Source organism: Toxoplasma gondii, chromosome X (genome assembly GCF_000006565.2).
Source record: "Toxoplasma gondii ME49 chromosome X, whole genome shotgun sequence".
NCBI lineage: Eukaryota > Apicomplexa > Conoidasida > Eucoccidiorida > Sarcocystidae > Toxoplasma > Toxoplasma gondii.
Genome location: NC_031478.1, coordinates 2,124,897 through 2,144,223, shown reverse-complemented (window position 1 = coordinate 2,144,223; position 19,327 = coordinate 2,124,897). Strand labels below are relative to the sequence as shown.

At 48.2% G+C, this 19,327-nt stretch overlaps 2 protein-coding genes across 2 annotated transcripts; one reads left to right on the top strand and one right to left on the bottom strand.

The window, feature by feature from the left end:
* The first annotated feature begins 7,440 nt into the window (after positions 1-7,440).
* TGME49_225590 (hypothetical protein) lies at positions 7,441-10,025 on the top strand. Its single transcript, XM_018780108.1, has 2 exons — positions 7,441-8,387; positions 9,184-10,025. The coding sequence occupies exons 1-2, from the start codon at positions 7,479-7,481 to the stop codon at positions 9,310-9,312; spliced, it is 1,038 nt and encodes a 345-aa protein (XP_018636002.1). The 5' UTR covers positions 7,441-7,478; the 3' UTR covers positions 9,313-10,025.
* A 3,213-nt stretch (positions 10,026-13,238) lies between these two features.
* Positions 13,239-18,324, bottom strand: TGME49_225680 (hypothetical protein; the record flags this gene model as incomplete). The annotated part of the gene is made up of 8 exons (XM_018780109.1): positions 13,239-13,768; positions 14,125-14,238; positions 15,062-15,127; positions 15,565-15,646; positions 15,869-16,047; positions 16,622-16,707; positions 17,466-17,580; positions 18,210-18,324. The coding sequence occupies 8 exons, from the start codon at positions 18,322-18,324 to the stop codon at positions 13,764-13,766; spliced, it is 762 nt and encodes a 253-aa protein (XP_018636003.1). The 3' UTR covers positions 13,239-13,763.
* Positions 18,325-19,327: the final 1,003 nt, after the last annotated feature.

The following is a 19,327-nucleotide window of genomic DNA, read 5'->3' as shown; positions in this document are numbered from 1 at the left end:
CGTGTGCAGTAAACCTTCGTATACCATTATGATGCATGCGGTGAGGCGGGTCTCACCGTGCTTGCCTTTTGTTATCTCCCGCAGGTGTCAAGAACGGGTACCGACACTCTCATTGCAGCAAAGTAGAAAGAGAGGTTCATGTATAATTAATTGATGCAGAAATGAGCATAAATACTTAGGCTTCATGATTTTGCAAGGTGAATATCTTTCCCGGTGTAAGGACGGCATTGCGTGTTGATACCTATTTTATGCTATCCGAAACATCACAAATAACCACCTGTTGTCGCTATTGATGCCAGCATGAATGCAGTGGAGAATCAAAAGGATCTATCCGTTCTATAGCGCGTCGAACAGGTTATCGACGCTGTGGCAAGAGTCACTGCATTTTGTGCGTATCGATTTGCCACGACCTCAGGTTCTTTTTGTAACTGTTGATGGGTAGGAGAGCTGAGACTTTCAGCAGGTAGAGGAGTTCCCATTGTCTCTAAAGCAGGAATATGATCACGAGTTTCAGTCACCTGGTGGTGCCAAGGTTCAGCGGCTACCATGTAGGTCAGTTTCAGCTTATCTCATGTCTCAATTATTCACAACTCGGGCTGTTCCTTCACAACATTTTTCTTCGTTTAATGCTGGTGCTTTCATGTCAAGAAGAAATAATATGAAGTGGTCGATTCTTTTTGCATGAGGGCTTCCGTTTTGTATTAAAGTGCTAGAAGCATCCGTCACAGCTGGATTTGCCGATTTCAGATACGACCATTCACCGCTAACCGCATCCCCAGTACACGCGTGGAGTGTGGCGCCACAACAGCTAGAACACATGAAGCGTAAACGAGCTGTATTTTCAGCAGAGTCTCCTTTTTTCAGAGACTACGCAGCAAGTAACGAGGGTTTCAGTAAGTGCAAAACATGCTTTGACACCGTCTAGGAAGCGAGGGACGCACACGTTCATGAGTCTGCTGTGCAGATGAACACGTATTTACCGACCGACATGGTAGGCAAAGGATGACGGGAGACAGCACGGTGTGAACAAGCAGGAATGCTATTGTTTTCCAAGCTAGACATCAGTCACTACCACAGTCTTGTTTTCTCGGCATTTTGCCCGCGGCGGGGACAGTTTTCTAGCTTCTAGACTGTTGGATTCTACAGTTCATCTGGAAGCTCGTAGGCCTGACGACAGTGAGGTTTCCCCCTTTTGTCACTCGTATGATGTGGCTTCTAATTCGCTGGGCCAGTGTTTAGGCTGTCACAGCGTCAGACCCGATCGGCGAACAGCTGAATGGACGCATGCACACCGTTCTTGCAGCAGTCTAAATTCTTACGCTTATATACCTTTGAGGGAACAACTAATTTCTATACATAAACGGTGTCTTAAGCGTCGAAGTAGAGGGGGAAGTGCCAGAGGCTGCGCATCATTCCTTGTTGTTTTTTACCGGACCCCTTTTCCACGTCCCACATCTGCGGGACCTTGTGCGTCGTAAACGAATCCAGTGTTCCTCACTGAGAAACAAACGACATCGACTCTATTCAAAAAGCTTTACAACATAGGGACATGGAACTGCGCAGAACCTGTTCTCCAAGACAAAATGTGCAACTTGTGTGCGTACCTCATTTCATAGTTCACCAATGTAGCTGGTGGGACGCCAGGCGGCAGTCCCCACAATAAGAGCTCGCGATGGTAGAGATGATTGACCAAAGCGTCGGTTTTAGCTACATATGGATGTGAAGAATTTTCATTAAAATGTTAACTCAGCAACACGCACATTGTTTCCTATACTCTCTGCACAGCAAGCGTGCAACATCACTTTGTATGTTGGCGACTAAGGCTTCCACCCCACTCCTCGATCTGTGTTTTTGCTATTCGCATAAACAAGGAAAACAGTGTTAAGCTGATGGTCTTCCCCAAATAAGAAGGGGGCGAATGCTTCCTCTGCTGTGCTCTCAGAGGGACAGCAGTAGTGTCCTGCACAGTTAAGGCTAATGATGCCAATGCCTCCGTGCATGGAGTGACTATAGAAATTCACTGTACTCACGTGCTGGCAGAAATGCACGACCCTTGGTAGTTGGACGTAAACAACCATGCCGCAGGCTGCCCTCGCTGGTCGTGTGTGAGAAGTGGGTGTTAATCACTCGTTTGCCAAGCATGATGCTTGCAGCCAATTATGGACAAAAAAACGTGTTTCACTCGGGTCGTGTGCCGGTTTTCAAACAGCGGCACCGAAGGCCCAACTAAGGAAGAGGCTAAAGTAACAAGCTCAAAAATTCATGACAGCTTTATCATGTGAGTGAGCAGGTGTGCAATTTGAAGCTCGTAGGCATGGCTCAGTTTCCAGCATGATTTCTGTTTGGGCTAAAACTGCATCAGCAAAACATTATGCTGCAGACTATCTACACAGACACTTTTTCATCGACATGGACAGAACAATTACTATGGGCCTGAGTCTTTTAGACAAACCGATCCAAGTCCAGTGAAGATTTTAACATGCACCACACGTGACTAGACTAGTGAATGAAGGCTGTCAACTTGATCAGGAATACATGGATGACCATCACCAAAGACGGGCCTCTGCTGGAGCGGCGACGAGGCCACCATGATCGGATGTTTCAAGTCATATGGTGACTGTGGGTATATGTTTGTTGTCAATCCAGAATATTAGAACAGACAAAAATGTTTCCATATCCTACCCGTATCTCCTTGTCATCACCTCAAGCATAGAGATACGTGTTAAATGTTTATAGACATTTTCCATATCACGCTCGTGTGCGTTGTCTCTGCCGAAGACATGGATGTGCTAGCAACATTACTGCTTCGTTGAAAACATACGCTTATGCTCCCTGCTACGAACATTGGCAGGAATCTGCCTAGCCTAGTATTGGGGACGGAGTCAAGCCCAAGTCTAATTTTCGAGTCGATTAAGGATGCTGTGGACTCCGCGTTGAACGGCTACGACGGTTGCTGCTTGTTACTGGGAATGCGAGGTAATACTGCAACCCATATCAACGGGGAATCATCGAGACTGTTGTGTTGTGTCACGATAGTCAATCAAGGAATGTGTCTGTGATCCCACCCCCCAATAGGCACGGTTTTCGTGCTAACAATAGAAAACGAGATGTTCTAGCCTCGCAGTCTGGTTGAAGCGAGAATTACATAAGCGGGTGCTTAAGCTTAACGCCGCGTTTTGCCCATCATTAGTTACTTTTCACAGGCGCGGAGGAAACTCACCGCTTCCTAGGACAAGCTTTTGCTACCATCGTGAAAGCGATCAAACAGAACTCTTCAGGCGAAAATGATGAGTGGTGTTCGGATTATGATGCCCTCACATCTGAAGATCGGGGAGGCCTGGTTTTCGAGACTGGGAAGTACGTTTGTTTTACCATCATTTTGCGCAACCTCAGTGCAAACTTCAAGCTCACAATACTCCTCATAGAAGATGACATGCCAACGACATATCAGCACAAACCTGATCATTTTGACGCTCCTCCCGAAACATTCCACGAACAAGTGGACGATATCACCTTCACCATACATCGAATCCTGCACTTGCGCACTGTTCTTGCACACAAACGTGAAGACGTAGGCAAACACCTCTGTTGCATACGTTCGTATGGACACTGATGTCAGGTTTGTGAGTGCCTTTGTACCAAGATACGTTGGTGGTTCGAAAGTCGTTTTCCCAAGGCCTAACGCGAAATCCTATTTCCTAGTACCTCCAGTGAACTCTTTTCGTATGATCCAGAGTGCGCAGTGAGGTAAATACATATAAGGAACTCGACAAGCATTACTACATGATCCTGGTCTATGCCTGCAACTCGAATTATACTCTCGCCTTCCTGTGCACTGGGTGAACTGACAGGTGGCTACTGGAACAGCTACATAATAATGCACTAACAGTACACGAATCCTCGGAACTAGGCGTTACGTATTTGGAAATTTCCCATGGAGAAATGCGCGACGCGCTTGGAGGTGATGCGCTCTGTGAGCTAGAGCAGCCTCCAGGCTGCACTAACGGCCCATCCACCATACGCTTTCGCGGAGCATCAGAATGGCTGATTGATTCTATGGATTCCCTCGCGAGGATTTTCATCGCCAGCGCACGTAAGCCAATCATTGCACGTGAGGGGAAAAGGAGAATTCGAACGCCAAAAGAGCTTTGTGCCATCGTTTGTGTGGGGAAACATATCTCTGTTTCCCAAAACTTTTATACCCGCTCTTCGAACACATGAGACAATCAGCATACCACATGCGGTTAGGGTGCATAAATTGTTCTTTCCGTATGTTGTTGCAGACCGTTGTGGACAAAGCGAATCGCAACCAGAGCTCGATCATCGCGTCGAAGAGAATATCAGACGGGCACCGCCTCATCGCATTGTGATTTTTACCATCGAGCGAAAGGACCGGGGTACAAATGAATTGCAACGAGGGCGCTTGGTTTTTCTAGATCTCTCTTCTCACACTCGCGATACAGAGTGAGGAGAAAGAACTTGCAAAGCATGTCGATCGAGTAAACAACATCACCAGAACACACCAATCGTGCAAGGCCAGAAGCAGACACTGGAGCGGACGTTATATTCATGTTTCGTACAGCTCTGCGATCCATGAGTTTTCAGAGAACTTTTACATCACCTAGGGAGGTGTAACGGAATATTTTCTGACATGCAGTGTCGCTCTGTGGAACGATGAAGGACACCTCCGGAGATGTGCGTTGAATCATCCAAATTCTTAGTTTTCCACATTCGCAGCGCTGCTCGTTTACTCCCACCGCGTAAAACAATGCCCCCGGACACGACCGTCGTGGAGATTATCTTGTGTTGCAGCGCGCTTTGTGCAAGCGACGGAAGCTCTCCAGAAGAAGCAAACGACATAAGGCTTTCAAGAAATGCAATATTCACTTTACTCGAGTCTCTTCTCCCCGGAACGTTGAGCAGCCTGCGTGGTGACGGAGCGCCAACTCCACTCATGGTCAGCGATTACAACAGAACCTGTCGGTAACACGAACCTTGTGTTTTTCTAGATCGCTCTCCAAATATGAGTATCACTTGTGTCCAGACTGTCCCCACTTGATTGCTCTTGCAGGCTGACGGCGACTGCGGTATTCTCAGGACAGTTCTGAAGGCAAGTATGCCTTTTAAGAAGATCGCATAACGGCTTGAAAGGCCCGACAGCAAATACTATCGGAGTAATCGCTCAGTAGAGGGTTTTTGGATATTTTAATTCTTGATTGCTGGTTCATGTATCGGCAGCAGAAGGCACTGTGTGGTATTGTATGCACAGGAAACTTTTCTAAACGAATCTTGGAGAACTGCTGTGATCGGAACAGTTCCTGTGTCTGATGTCAGCAGTCCAGAAGCTGACCACCTGATCAGGTAAGTAACTGCATGAGCTCGGCGAACTAGAGGCTACCCTATCTGCAACACATTGTGTCTCCTTGTATGAATACTTCAATTGCCGTCGGAGAAGCTGCCAGATCTTCACTAGAGACAGACAAGAGGATGACGAGAAAATCAGAGAAATTTGTTGAAGGGGCTCATAAATCTTGGCTATTCAAAAAACGAAAGAAAGACGCTTTTCGTTATCGAACTGCCTCACAGGAAATAACGACGCAATTGATGTGAATCAAATTCGCTAATTATTTCCTACATCAATGCACTGCGGAAACCGGCTTGAATGTCCAACGCAGGCTACTGAAGACAATGGAAGCCATACCAAACAAGCCTTCGTGAGTACGGCCTTCACGTGGTTCTCTGAAATTTGTTGCAACCGGGCGTTGTGTCATCTTCAACAAAGGAAGTTTTCTTGTCCAGAGAGTAGTGTTTACATGAACTGTCGAACATACCACCTCACTGCGCGTCCACCACAATCGCGGCCGATCTCGATTTTTCCTCTCCCGGGAGAAAACGTCGTGAGCCAGCATCAGAGGTGGTGGACGATACGTTGTGAACTGCTGTCTCTGTTCTCAAACTTGATTTTAAGTCTCCTGTCACCCCGTTTCATGCTTGTCCAGGTGACTTGCTATAGCCCCCCGAAAAGTTCATTGGTGTCATCTTGGCAGGCAATACGACCTCGCAACACAACTCGACGAGGAAGTGACTGGGTTGAAAAACAGAATTGAGAGGCTGCGTCTCACGCTGGACCTTCCCGCCGTGGCGAGTTCACGCATTACGGAGTGCCATCTGGATAATCTAGAGAGTCTGAGGAGAGAGCTGAAGTCAGTCTAAGAGAACCATATTTAGTTCGAGAAGTTACAAACGTATTTCCTTTCGCGCTCACAGACGCTTCTGTACACGTCTTGCTGAATCATCTGTAAACGCTCGGCAGTTTCTCCTCAGTGCCTGTGCTGACCAATCCTCTTTAGAAAAATGGCTCGCTAGGCTTGATCTGCCGCATCCATCTTTCCTCCTGGTGGAGACCATAGTAACACACTGTGGAATTATGCGTACAGTGCATCTCTACGTTTCTTTGTTATTGATCTTATTCTGCTACAATGGTTGCACCGGCGGCGTTATCCCAACGGCACGCTTCTCACTCATATCTCGCCAGTCTGGTGACATCAGCATAAGTACATATGCGGCACGAGATAATGTCCTTGCCATATGCTATGACCAGAATCCTCCGAGTAGCACTTCAGAAACGAGGCTGGCCTCCGTTCGTTCCGTTCCCTTTGGTTCACGCTCGACCTCTTCTCCAGAATCCGGTGAGCATTCACAAGCTACACTACGCCTGCAACGTTCCGTTTCAAGTGTTTCACCAGACTTTCCGATAATTCATCTGACACCGTATACCTGTATATGTTGTAACTACAATCACATACACCACATCTCCACTTTTGCGCGCTGGTTGATTCTTTCGCAAGCAGTTGTCAAATTCTCGAGTGTATTGTAGCCGGGAAACAGGATCACTTCTTCTAGAACTTGCTTAAGCTGAGCTACGGCATTCCAAGCTTGTTGACCGAAATAGATAACGAGCGTTGTTTCGCTACCAACTAGAACAGGAGGCGACCGCCGGAGTAGAGGCAGGCGATACCGTTCGTACGCTGACAGCTCACCATTGTCGATTGTAAAACAACCGGTGCACAGAGGGCAACAGCAGCTGCGCGTGTCCTCAGGTGTCTCTCCAAGTGTTCTGCTTCTGAACGTTCAGGGGAAAGATGCTTTCATTAAAATGCCGTGCGAGGGGCTCACTCCGCAGCTCATCAGCCTGGTTCAGGTAGGCCACCTGCCCTTTTGATAGACATATCCTAGAGGAAAAAGGAACATGTGCCCGGCCACACTGTTCATCCGATAAAAGTGGCAATGACGATGATGACGAAGGGAAGTCTTTTGGTTATACGTTGAAGGTGAAGCATGGCCGAACAAGTCTATCCCATGCCTCCTATAAGAGTCTGTGGGATTTGCCGGTTTACTAGGATTTTACTGGTCATTGATGCATCACTTTAAGTTCGAGTCTTGCACTGTTCCTTGGAACTACTTTACAGAGGCGTGGAATGTTAAAAATCGTCGGCGATAGCCTCCTGGAACCGTTCACTCTGGTCCTGCTTAGTAAGGCTGTCAAGACATGCGCAAACAACGCATCATGTCGGCTCCCCTTTTTGGGAAGGTGCTGCGTCTGCACGCTTCCTCTCCCATGTGGGGAAACAAGCCATCACTACCAGAACGAAATGATTCTCTCTGGACAATATGAGCCATCAACTCTGGAAGCACAAAACGTGCAAGGAGGCTCCTCAGCAGCCGCTTACTACACCCGGTCGCTGGAAGCGAATCTTACTAGTGCTTTGAGCGAATTCGGCCTTTCTTTGTTGCCACCGTCTCGCGCTGCTTGCCTAGATGCGTCTCCACTAGGGGTGGCCAGCGAACGAGAGGGCGGTGCCACATGCTCGCCATGTAGCCGGCCAGCGACAGCCCGACTTATTGGGGGATCTCCCCGCGACCAGCAATCAGAACCACCACCAATTCAAATCCTTTTGCCCCAGAAGGATCCAAAAAGAAGATCCGCTGCCGCCCAGATTGGACGTGGCAAAGCAGTGGCAGAAGGCGGAATCCAAGGAAATAGTGATTTTGGCGAGTACCGGCCACCTCAGGCAACACTGCCGTCTCCTACCGTGAAGAAAAACACGTCGTCAACGTTACCGTCGGGTTTCTCTATTGCTAATAAGCAGCCAGGGTTCAAACGAAGCTATCAAGAGGCTCTTCTTGAACCCCTTCAGCTCCGTTCGCCACAGGGATTGTCCGGTTTCCCACGAAATCAGCCTGCCGGTGACCTTGTACAGTCGCCGTTCACCGCTGCAGCACTGTCTGATGGTGGTGCGAGAGACCAAGCCGCCTACCTCTGCGATATGTTGTTTGCTGGCTGTCTTCCAGAACGCTACAGACGTGACCGGGAGGTCGCAATGGAGGTAACATAGAACTTAAGCTCGCGAAGGAAAGTGCACATTGAAGCAGAACCATTAAATCGCTTGCAGGTTGACCTCAAAACGTCTGATTCCCCAGGCAATGATCTTACTACTAGAAAGAGCCCTACGTGATAACGTTCAAAGCCTTCGTGTGCCCTGAGGACGGCAAAGAGGCGAAAGAGGCCACATGTTGGGGAGGTTAACAGACTATTTATAGATGTAGGAGCTCACCGCTCTTTTTGTCTGCCATTTCTCCTGCCACTGCTACTGAGATGGAGTTGTTGTACCTTCATAAAAAGCCAACGGCCGGAGGTTGGTACTGTTTGCAGGAAAAATTATGGACTTGTCAGACACAACAAAGATTTTTGACAATGTAGCCGTAGGCTACCAACAGTCGAGATGCCCTTGTGCTAACACTGCATAACCCAAGACTTCTCTTTACTGTCGCTATCAATCCTGAGGGAAGGCTGGCAATTAAATCTGTTCGTCTGACGTGTGAAGCTGCAATCAAGTTGATCCTGGAAAATACGTCGCACATCTGCGTGCGAGATAGTTCATGGACATGCCAGCTGGATGGAGAAATTTCCATGACTACTGGAAATCAATTTACGGAAGATAGAAGGGTCCAACGGACATGATGTGGACATGATTGCAGTCCCGTATCCCAATTTAGCTGCTGCGTGGTTTAAAAAGGAGGCATTACACCCAGTTAATCTTACCACATTTTCTTATCGCGAAGAAACAGACCGCGTTAGTGCAAATCGAGTTAATGGCTGCTATCTCCCGGATGTGTTTGCAGTCCGTCGAGAGCAAGCGGAAAAGCAAGGAAATCGAGGCTGCCCAGGTGAGCACGTGTTGTCTAAAGAGTCCTTACGGTAGTGATCAGGCATCCAGAAGATTGCTGTGGAGTCACAAGCTCTCGTTTTAGGGCTTTTTCATTTCGTCATTCCTGACCTGAATACTCCTGCCATTTTTTGCCATCATGAGGGAAATCCTCTGCGCTCGGAGTCGTCCTCGCATGATTCTATGAAAAGGACTTAATTGGTGGAACATTTCTGTTTTTCAATCAATGAAACAGCAACGCCGTCAGTGGCACTGTCACTGACCCTGTACACGCTACCCGATCTCGAAAATCAACGTAAATATCCCTAGAAACGGCTTATAAGGACCGACGATGTTTTGCTGATATTATCGTTCCATCATTGACTCTCTATCATCCGCAATCAGGTCGCTAAAATGCTCGCCATAGAAGAGTACAGGGAACGCAGACTGGACGCCAAACTGAAGGAACTGGAAGAAAAGAAGCAGCGGGAGATCGAAAACCAAAATTACCTCAAAGAAAAGGAGAGGAAGCGGGAGCTGCGGAGCAAATTCCTTCGCAAGCAACTAGAAGATTACTATGGAAAGAAAGAGACAGCCAAGTGAGAGAAGCTTGCTTCCAAATCTGGGTAGACTAACACGTGGTTGAACTCGCATAGTGGCAGGTACACCACAGATGCAGTGCTCAAAGGAAGACAACCTTGAACAACGGAACACCTTGTCTTGGATGCACCTGCTGAACGCAAGTTCAGGAGTGTAGCATGGGCGTCCTGGGGGCTCTAAGCACCACCACAACAACCTCCGAGACACTTACGCCAAGCGCAATTCCGCAAGTAGCATAGAGGTTCTGCGAGTACGCGAGGCCACTGTACTATTGCTCTGTGACTCAGAATAAAGAAATCAGGTGCCGGCTCAAGAACAATCGGCAAAGGAGTGCCCATGGGTCTAGGGAAGGGAAACACAGAAAGGAATTCGGAGTCTCAGCGGAAAAATGAGCAAGTGGAGAGAAACAAAGCTGAGCGCTGCAGACACATGGGAGACTTCTTGATCGACACTTCTTCTGTAGGAGACGTGTATACACAAAGGGATCAAACAGATGCCTGTTTGGTTCTGTGTGGTAAGGCATTCAGCCACATGGAAACAAGTATTCACAGAACGGTGCTTGGACTGGTGGTGGAGCTGTCGTGACGGTAGAGCGGCAATGTTCGTACATCCAGAGTTGTAGACTGCAATTCCGTCTGGTTCCGGCTGAAGTGTATTACTGTGCATTTCCTCACTGTAGCCACGCCTGTGCATGCGAGGCTGGAAACAACTGCAGTGACGTCGTTTTCTAGTCAAGGGGGTGTTCGCGTTGTACAGCTTGGCATTCGCGCAGGAGTCCTCGCGTTGGCTCGACACGAAGCGGGGCACGACACAGAAAGCCTTTCATAACAGAAAAAAAAACCATCGTGGGACAAACAAACGCAGAAGTCCTCAACTGGAAACTCAATATGTTCTTCAGTTGCTCATGATGCTTGAAAAAAACCACCGTTCAAACCAGTACAAGCCCACTCAGTTCCAGCGCTGAAGTTCCCCCCGACACGACGTTTCGACAGATATTTCCCTTTTTTGTTTCTTTTTGATTACCATCGTATTAGTGGTGACATGCATTCGCGCAGCGAGCCATGAGGAGCTATTGATAGCCGAATTATTACTGCCTGGTCATGACTTTTTGGATCAATGGAATTGCTTCAGCCACCTGCAAGCAAAACCGGATTCTGGAGGCACCTGTTCAAACTGAAGCCATATTGCCCAACCTCCATCAGGGTCAGAAGGCAGACGACACGAGAGTCGGAGGAGATGGCCGTGATGACTGCGGTCCGACACCCACGGTTCCTGTGCTCCCGGATCTTGTCAGTACTGCCAGTCGTGCTGCCCCAGTGAGTATTTGCAGTTCGGCTGCAAACCTAGTGCTACCTATAAAAGTTGGGCTTAGATGCAACAGGTCTTTTTCAGGTCAACCGGATGACCTCATGTCTCCATTTCCTACGCAGTTCGCTGTTCCACGGGATAAATTTGCAGATACTAATAGACTTTTCCGGTGCATATGGGCGCGGGAAGAGGGGGGGCTGCGGAGCAGCAGGGAGTAAGAAGTAAATGGGGGGTTGCGGATCTCTATATAATACAGCACTGCATGCCGATACTGGGTTTACCCCCCTATTGCAACATATTTCAGAGCTTCCTGTCGTCAAACGGGTTTCGCTGCAGAACTGTAGCTTCAAGCGGTTGACAAATTGTTCAAGCACAATGTACACAGTCGGTACCAGACTGCCACAGTTATTCAGAGATCAAAACAATTACATGTTGACTTTGACTCTTGCCCTCTGGTTGTAAATAGATGGAGGGCCTATGTGGACACACTTTTATTGGAGAAACAAGGCATTGCCACAGAGTTACTTGTCTCACTCCATTTCTGTTCTACCACACTACAGGAGCTCGAAGGTTAAACGTCAAGCGCATGTTGTCCTCAAGGTTCTGCACAGGCACCTGGATGCAGTATATCATCTTTGCTCATGAGCAGGGTTGAAGTCACGTCCACCACCAAGGGGACTGAGCTCCTGCTGGCGGATTCAGTTAGCCCCCTTGACCGTGCCACATCTGCAGCTTACCCATCTCTCTGTGGCCCTGGTGGGCGCGGGCCTAGTTTGGATGCTGACCCCTGACGGCAAGTTGCAGCCAGTCAGCAGTTTTGGATCTTCAACACCCCAAAGACAATTCGTTTCGCTAAAAAGGAGGGAATGAAAAAGGTCGTACGGACATACAGTTCTTAATAATTCTATGGTGGACCAGATCCATGAAGTCAGGCAAACATTGATGTCGTGAATGCTTGGCGACTGCTTTATGTAAAACAAGCGGGGAAAGATATCACACATGCGGACCTTACACTACGCAACTGACGCCAGCCCTATTTAGTCGAATGCAGCCTGTCATCTGTCATCTGTGTACTGTAACAAAGTGCAATGTCGCTCTCCTCGAGCTCCTGCAGCGCCCTCCATCTCGTTTTTAGCTCGTGCTGGTTAGTGTCAGTGCTGTTGTTGATGATGAGGGTTCCTGGACATAATCATTGGCAAGAAAAGTTCAAAGCTGGTGTGTTGCCATAGTTCCTTCGTTGTGTAGTTATACTGCGTGTTTTTCGAAAATAACAGACCGGTAAATGCGTTGTGGAGGCATCACGTAGGGTCGTTTGGCGTGTACAGGAAGGAGTAGCGCCAGTGACCCACTCCGAAGTTCGTCATGAAACATGGACAAAGATTCCACAGTAGTTTCAGCGTTCTATTACTTCACGGTAGCTTCAGCATTCTATTATTATGAGTTCTCTCTTAGACCTAGTATCACAGCTCATGAAGGCGTCTTGCGCGATGCGCCAAAGTTAAACTTGAGGAGGTGAATCACGCCTTCAATTTCTTCAAACAGCCCGACGATCCTGTTCAGGCGAGTGTTGCTTGGACGCTAGAATACTTGCCTGATATATTATATCCCCAACAATAGAGGCTGCCTCAGAGGATAGTGCTGTTCTCAAAGTGAGACTGGCAACATAAGAATTGGACAGTTCTTTCGCAGCCTCGCTGTCCAAGGTCGGTTGTTTGACTTTCGACAGTTTGGTTAGCATCCGCGGCCACGGGGTAGGCCGCCTCTCTATCGGGCTTTGCCTACGTGTAGTGTAAGTATCGAACATCCTGCTGAGATACCCCTTCGCCACATTCACGACTTGATCTTCGGCCAAGGTACCCAAAACGCTGGATTCGCTTGCAAAACGGACTTGTGCTCCTTCTTGAAAACTCACTCGACGCCGACCACTTTTCGGACGTCGACAAGACTGCCCTTGCGTTCTCAGGCTCGATCGTCTTGGTGTAGAAGAGGGAACGTTATAATGGTCAATGGCTCCAGTTATGGACAGTGTTTCGTCAGCATTTTCGCTGTTATCGTCGCCGTCGCCTGAGTGAGAAGCGATAGCATTAGGCGCAGAAATATCCTCCTCTGGCCGTTGAATTTTTTTCTCAACATGCCAATGTTTGGATGAAGTGACTGATTCTCCGAAATTGAGAGGTGGCCCATCACTGATTGAGGAAAAACAGAGCTCTTCTGTTTCCTCTGATTGGCTTGTTTCTCTTCCTTCTCGACAGATGATTTCGGCAGCATTCTGTGAGAAGCTGACCCGCCTCCGCTCAGAACCCCGTTGGCTACCAGAGAGATCTTCTTGATCAGGCAGGTTGCTTGTGGAACTCTCACGTTGCAAGATTTGCGAGTGTGAATCCCGTAGCAGCTCGCACTGCACTCCTGCTGAGCACACCAACTGGTCGCCTGTGACGGCACTAGCAGCTGTTCGTTCTCTATTTGGTGGTACAAGCATGGCGGTTGAGCTTGACAGTTGCGTGCCCGAACCGTAAGTCACTGAATCCTCTGAGGACGTTGCGTATTCACAGATAGATTTTTGATGCGCTTTGATGCGGTGAGTTCCAAACGAAATTCTCGTCCGGGTATCCACAGTAATCAATGGCCTGCAACGTGAGTTTGGCGGCGTTACTCTGCACATTGGAGGGGAGACACTACCGACAGCTGAATTTTCGTTCGACTCAGGCGGCACAGGAAAGGGCCCTCTTTCGTGGAAAGTGTCACAGTTGTTCACCATATCGACGGGATAACATATATAACTTTTTTACAGCATAAAAAGCCCCGATGTCCCAGATTCTCGTTTCTGACGGGTTGCGGCAGACAAAAACCATTACACTTTCCTGACACGTCAGAAACGACACATCCATGTCCATCAAGCGTAGCGGTTCAGAGATCTTAAACCACCAGAAGACAATGACGCTAATTTTCTGACAGAACGACACTTCCGTGGGAATCGCCTGAACTGCGTCGCGATCTACTGAACACGTACCGAGAGGAATTCGATTCTTTGCTGGACCTGATACTGGCACCAGTGATTTGCGCATTTTTTTCTGAAATATCAGCTCCCTTATTCTTGCCGCCAGACTCGTTATGCTCGTGACCACTACAAACATCTCGCATCACACGTCACCCAGCGATGAATCGAACAGGCATTTCGTGCTGTCAAAAACTAGCAGCTACAAGCACACCCGACCTTAACACAGACGGACTGTCGTTGAGGGATTCAGTCAGACGGGGGACAAATTCTTCTTTGATCACAATCTTTCATATCCTCTCAGATCCTGTATTCCCAGTACATAAAATTCCTTCAGACAGTCCAAAGAAGACCAGAACGGTAGGGGTGTGGTTGGCTTCCAGATGACATTCCTCCGCTCTTTTCCTATGAATTAACAGACTTACTTACTGCATCTCCCACCAAATTGTAATTTGTAGTGAGAGATGCAATCTTCGAAGAACTCATCAATCCCTTGTTTTCCCTCGCCCGACAGAATTTCGTCTACACTTTGTGGTGCAGATTCTGCTACGCACTCGTTTTCCCTTTTGAACATGTCATTCTGCTGCAGAAGGGACATAAAATATCGTGTCTGGCAGCAGAGGAGTTCGGACCCGTTTGTGAATGCTTCCTGTCAAAAATATCCGCCATTTTGTGCGGCACACAAGTCACACGCGTCACTCAGTTGGAACCCCATCCAGTTACTTGTCACAATAAACAAGGCGAAGAAGGGAAGCAGACAGCTGCTCGTACTGCAGTGATTGACAGAAAAGTCTACGTTCCTCGTCTGCTTCATTCTATCGCTACTTCAGGCTCTGCAGGTAGAGAGTAGTAGTAGTCACGTTCGTCACTCTGCATTCACAGGTGACAGAATGTAAAGTCGCAGGTAAATGCATTCTCGAGATACCTTCGGCAGCAAGTCCTTGAAGCGTACCTTCCTCAGCTCTGAGGCTGGCCAGATTCGTGCGTGCGCCCCATCTAACCGCAGAGATTTCAACCCCTGTAAAACGTAATGCTCAGAATGAAACTGGAAATTACTAACTCGGAAGGCGCTGTTCTGTTTACACGATGGGTGGCAGAAAGGAAGGTTTATGTATCAGGTGGCATTGCCGAATCCTAACAATTACGTGGACAATGCTGAGGCCGCACACATGTTCACGTCTGCGTGTCCCGTGAAGAGTTTTTCTGTGTTGCTTATCACCTGAAGGCAGCCGGCAGATCTATTCCACTTGTTCCAGTAGTCGACTGACACAGCACCTCCACGGTTCTCATCGGATTCGATTGTTCCTACGAAAATGACATCAGCAACATTCAAATAAGTACGCCATAAAATTTCAGCACCATGACCCATTCCAAACCAGTTCTGTGGGGACGATCAGGTCAAGGGGGACTTCGTAGAGATGGAGGATTGCCAGCAAGTAGGAGATAGTAGCTCACCCCTTCGAGGTGGAGAGCCTAGGCGACTGTTTGAAAATCGACGAGACATACTCGCTGTGGCCAGATGACCGAGGCGGCCTGACTGACATGGCCAGACACACGGATTCACCAACCCTGTGTATCTGTTGATGATGAGCACGAAATCATCGTTCCTGGAGCTTGGAAATCGCTATTCAAAGTGTCGGACGCATTTTTCGTGGCGTGAGCAACCCTCTCACCCTACCTAGGCATGCATGACCGCAAGAGCTTTCTGCGCGGAACAGAAGACGTCCGTAATCGAGAAATATATGCGTGTGGGACCCACCGTTCTAAGGGAAGAAATACCTTTTCGGAGAAGAGGGATCATCGGATGGTTTATTCCAAGACTTGCTCTTGCGATCTGCAGTGCCACACTGTAGCTCAGAACAGCGTCTCTGATGTGTAGATACTCCTTCTGGACACCCACGCTAAAATGAGATGCAACAAGTAGTGCGGCATAGTCTCCTGTTAAACACCACACATCACAGTCGCCACAGTGGCTGTTCACTGCAGGATATAGTTTGGCATATGCACAGAATCGGAGGCCAACGACCGCCGCGATATGTTTTTGTCTGGAAAAGTCTATTCCCTTCCATCTTTTATGGAGTAAAATGCAAGTGCTCTAATTGATAAACAACCACGGTTTATTATGTCCCCGCGACACGCGCTATTCCACATAAGGGAAAAGTTCCTCGAACACTCGGACACCTAATGATAAAACGCAATAGCGATTCATCAGTCATTCGTTGAATGCGGAGAAGTTTCCTGTAGTTCGAGCTCCGGCGATCATTCCAATAGACATGGCATGCTTGAAATGCTTGTTGACCGGGGGCTGCAAGCATCATTCTATGGGACAAGTCAAAGTGTGTAGAACCTGTCCATCAGTCACGGTGTCCGTGTCTGACAACCCCCAAATCCGACTCCTTCCTATTGCAGTGAACATTTGCGCAGGTCTTTGCTGTGTTCACGTATCAGTTCGAATTCTGAGCAGATCATCTCTTCTTTGCTGTTGCAGAATTGAGGAGCTCTGGTGGTGTACCCGGCAAACGCTTGGGAGCAAAAGTTTCTGCCTGCCGCTGAAGAAGAGAAAGTGCATAGCCAGCATGTTTAAGGGCGTCGAAATGCCTATAAAACACAACAGACGGGATATGGCGCAGACAGACAATGATGCATGGAATCTCATGGCGAATGTAGGATTTACCGTGTTTCCCATTTTACCAGAAACAACCATTCCCAGCCACCTCAAACATTTGCCGGAGCCATTCTAGAAGGCTCTCGACGCCAGTGTTTGACAAAAAGCCGACATCAAAACTGTTTCAGACTCGTCCAGATCGCAGGCTAGAACACGAAACAGTTTCTGCCGAGTATTCACGGGAGTGTGCGAATGCACCTTCCGCTGCCTATGGAGCGTTCGACCACGGCGAAAGTATGGATGATTGACGCTGTATTCCCTTCCAACTTCAGTGAAACTGACTTATGGAAAGAGCGTAGACCGAACGAAACTTCCTGAGTGATGGTTTATGGGGTTCGTTTTTTGCCGCCTACTGCTTCGTTTGGGAAAGTAACGAACATATGTTCAGGTGAACAGCTGCGCTCGTAAGGGTCTCTAGCCCAAATGCGTGCTGTAGTTCCATAACTTTCTGAGCCTGTTCTGTGGCCTCTACCATGTTGCCGGCCATCAGAAGAAGGCACAGTAGGTTGCTGTGAGTCGCTTCAAGAAGGGTGACTCGCAACCACGGTTCAACAACAAATTCATCATGAATTAGGATGGATATTAATTTCCTGAGCTTTTCAGCTCCTTCCGTTGCTTTTCCTGAAGCATGACACTCTCCAACACATTGTAAACATGAATATTAGTACGAATGAAGTCGACACTGGATTACATGTCAACGATCCTCATCAGTTCCGAGCCTTTAGCGATGCGGTCACCTCGGGCAAACCAGATCAAGGAAATCAGGTTCTGCCGAATGGCGACATGGTCGTGCGAAAATGTCAATTCTGATCGTAAAAAATATTTCCGAAAAACTAACCAATCGAACACGAGATATCTACAGGCAGCAACAATCTAGTGTAACTCTGGCGTGTCCACCTTCCCGGATCAGAATGGCAACGTGGACGGAGGCGCGACAACATTGACACCTGTGGCTCCAACGTGAATATTTTCTAGCCGTTCTCGCTCGATGCTTCACGATCCTGAAATGGAACGCTTGTTTTGTTGTCAAGTGATGGTCGAAAAGGTATTCAATCACACTGCACTCGCGCCCACTATCACGAAGTACGTAATATTTCATCTGACTTCCCTAATCTAGTTCTTTCGAAAACCCGATTGCGCCTTAGTGAACACTAATATGCAGCCCTCAAGCATATCTAACACGTCCATGGTCTCTGCATCACTCCAAGGACACCGTCATCACTGGTAGGGTCTCCCATGTTGCCTTCAGGCTCCAGGCTCCCTGCTCACTCAAGACCTTGGTTCCTGACACCGTATCGTCCGAAATGCCACTGGTCCCACTAAACGTCTAATTGTTATTACAAATTCGGTCTCCTCCATGAACTTTGCTATCCTCGTGATAAGACGAGTAGGAGATTTGAGGATGCATCAGGTAGACGACTCAAGATGTTCCTACCTTCGGCGGCACGTAGGTGCGAGCAGAAATTCAACTTCTTTGCCAAAGACTCCACCTGCGCGAGTACCAAAGCGTACAGATGATGTGAATGTTGCCGTCTTGCACTCACCAGCATTGGTCAGACGGACCGAAACGTCTACTGATGCTCCCCAAACATACACATATCTATGAACTGATATCGCATCTTTGCTTACTTTCTCCGCAGCCCCCGCCACAGCGTCTGGCGACTCCGTCGCCTGCATTTTTTCACTGAAGGGGCAGGCTCCCCGATAGCCCTGTTACGCTTCCTCTTTGTGATTGTGTTACGACCTGTCGCTACACAACCGAAGAAACTGGATTCTGGTCACCGCTTGCTCCACAACGAGCGTCTTTTTTAATGCGAAAGCTACGGTCTACCACTGTCAGCAACTGCAAAACCAACAGTAACCAGCATTTTCTAATCGTGAGGGCGGATGACGGGACGGGGGGGCTACAAGCGTTCGAACTGTGAAATGTAGAACATATGCTACCATGGCAGAAACTTTCTTCCTGTCGCATGACCCGGTCTGACAGTTGGCTGAGCACTCAGTGACCTGTTACTGTCCAATAAAACTTTTCAGCCTCACTGGCAGGAGGATTACCGCTAACTTAGCATCGATGCGTTCAGGGGGAGTCTGTGTTGAGTAGCTCTTTTTCCTGTGCCAAATCTCAAGACAACGTCAATGTAGGCGAGAGCTGAAACTGTCTAGACTGGTATAATCATTCAATCGAGCAGACTTTGGTGAAGCCGAAACCCCACGCTGTCGGTGTGGGAAAATGTTCTTTCTCATCCTCAGGAACCGAAAGAAACTAAATTTTGTCTAACTCCGATGGGATGTAGCTGATCAGATGGTTCCATGCTTGTTTTTTTGCTACTTCGGTTCAAGCATTGGGAAAACTGTGGTCTGATGACCACAACTGAACAGAAGCGACACTTGCAATTAGAGTTCTGTTCGCATGCTGTGGAGTTGGCTCTCTGCTGCTTCTAAACAAAGACGTGCGCCCATTTATGCGTCAACGAGCGAACGCACACACAGCCACAACAAGTGTGCAGTTGCACTGCATTCTGCTGCTGTGTACTGTTAAAGTGTGAGTCTCCA

Excerpts from the sequence above, each read along its gene's own strand:
- TGME49_225590 (XM_018780108.1), top strand. The coding sequence starts at position 7,479 with ATGTTAAAAATCGTCGGCGATAGCCTCCTGGAACCGTTCACTCTGGTC. Across the intron at positions 8,388-9,183 it reads ACCGGGAGGTCGCAATGGAG|TCCGTCGAGAGCAAGCGGAA; the intron begins GTAACATAGAAC and ends ATGTGTTTGCAG.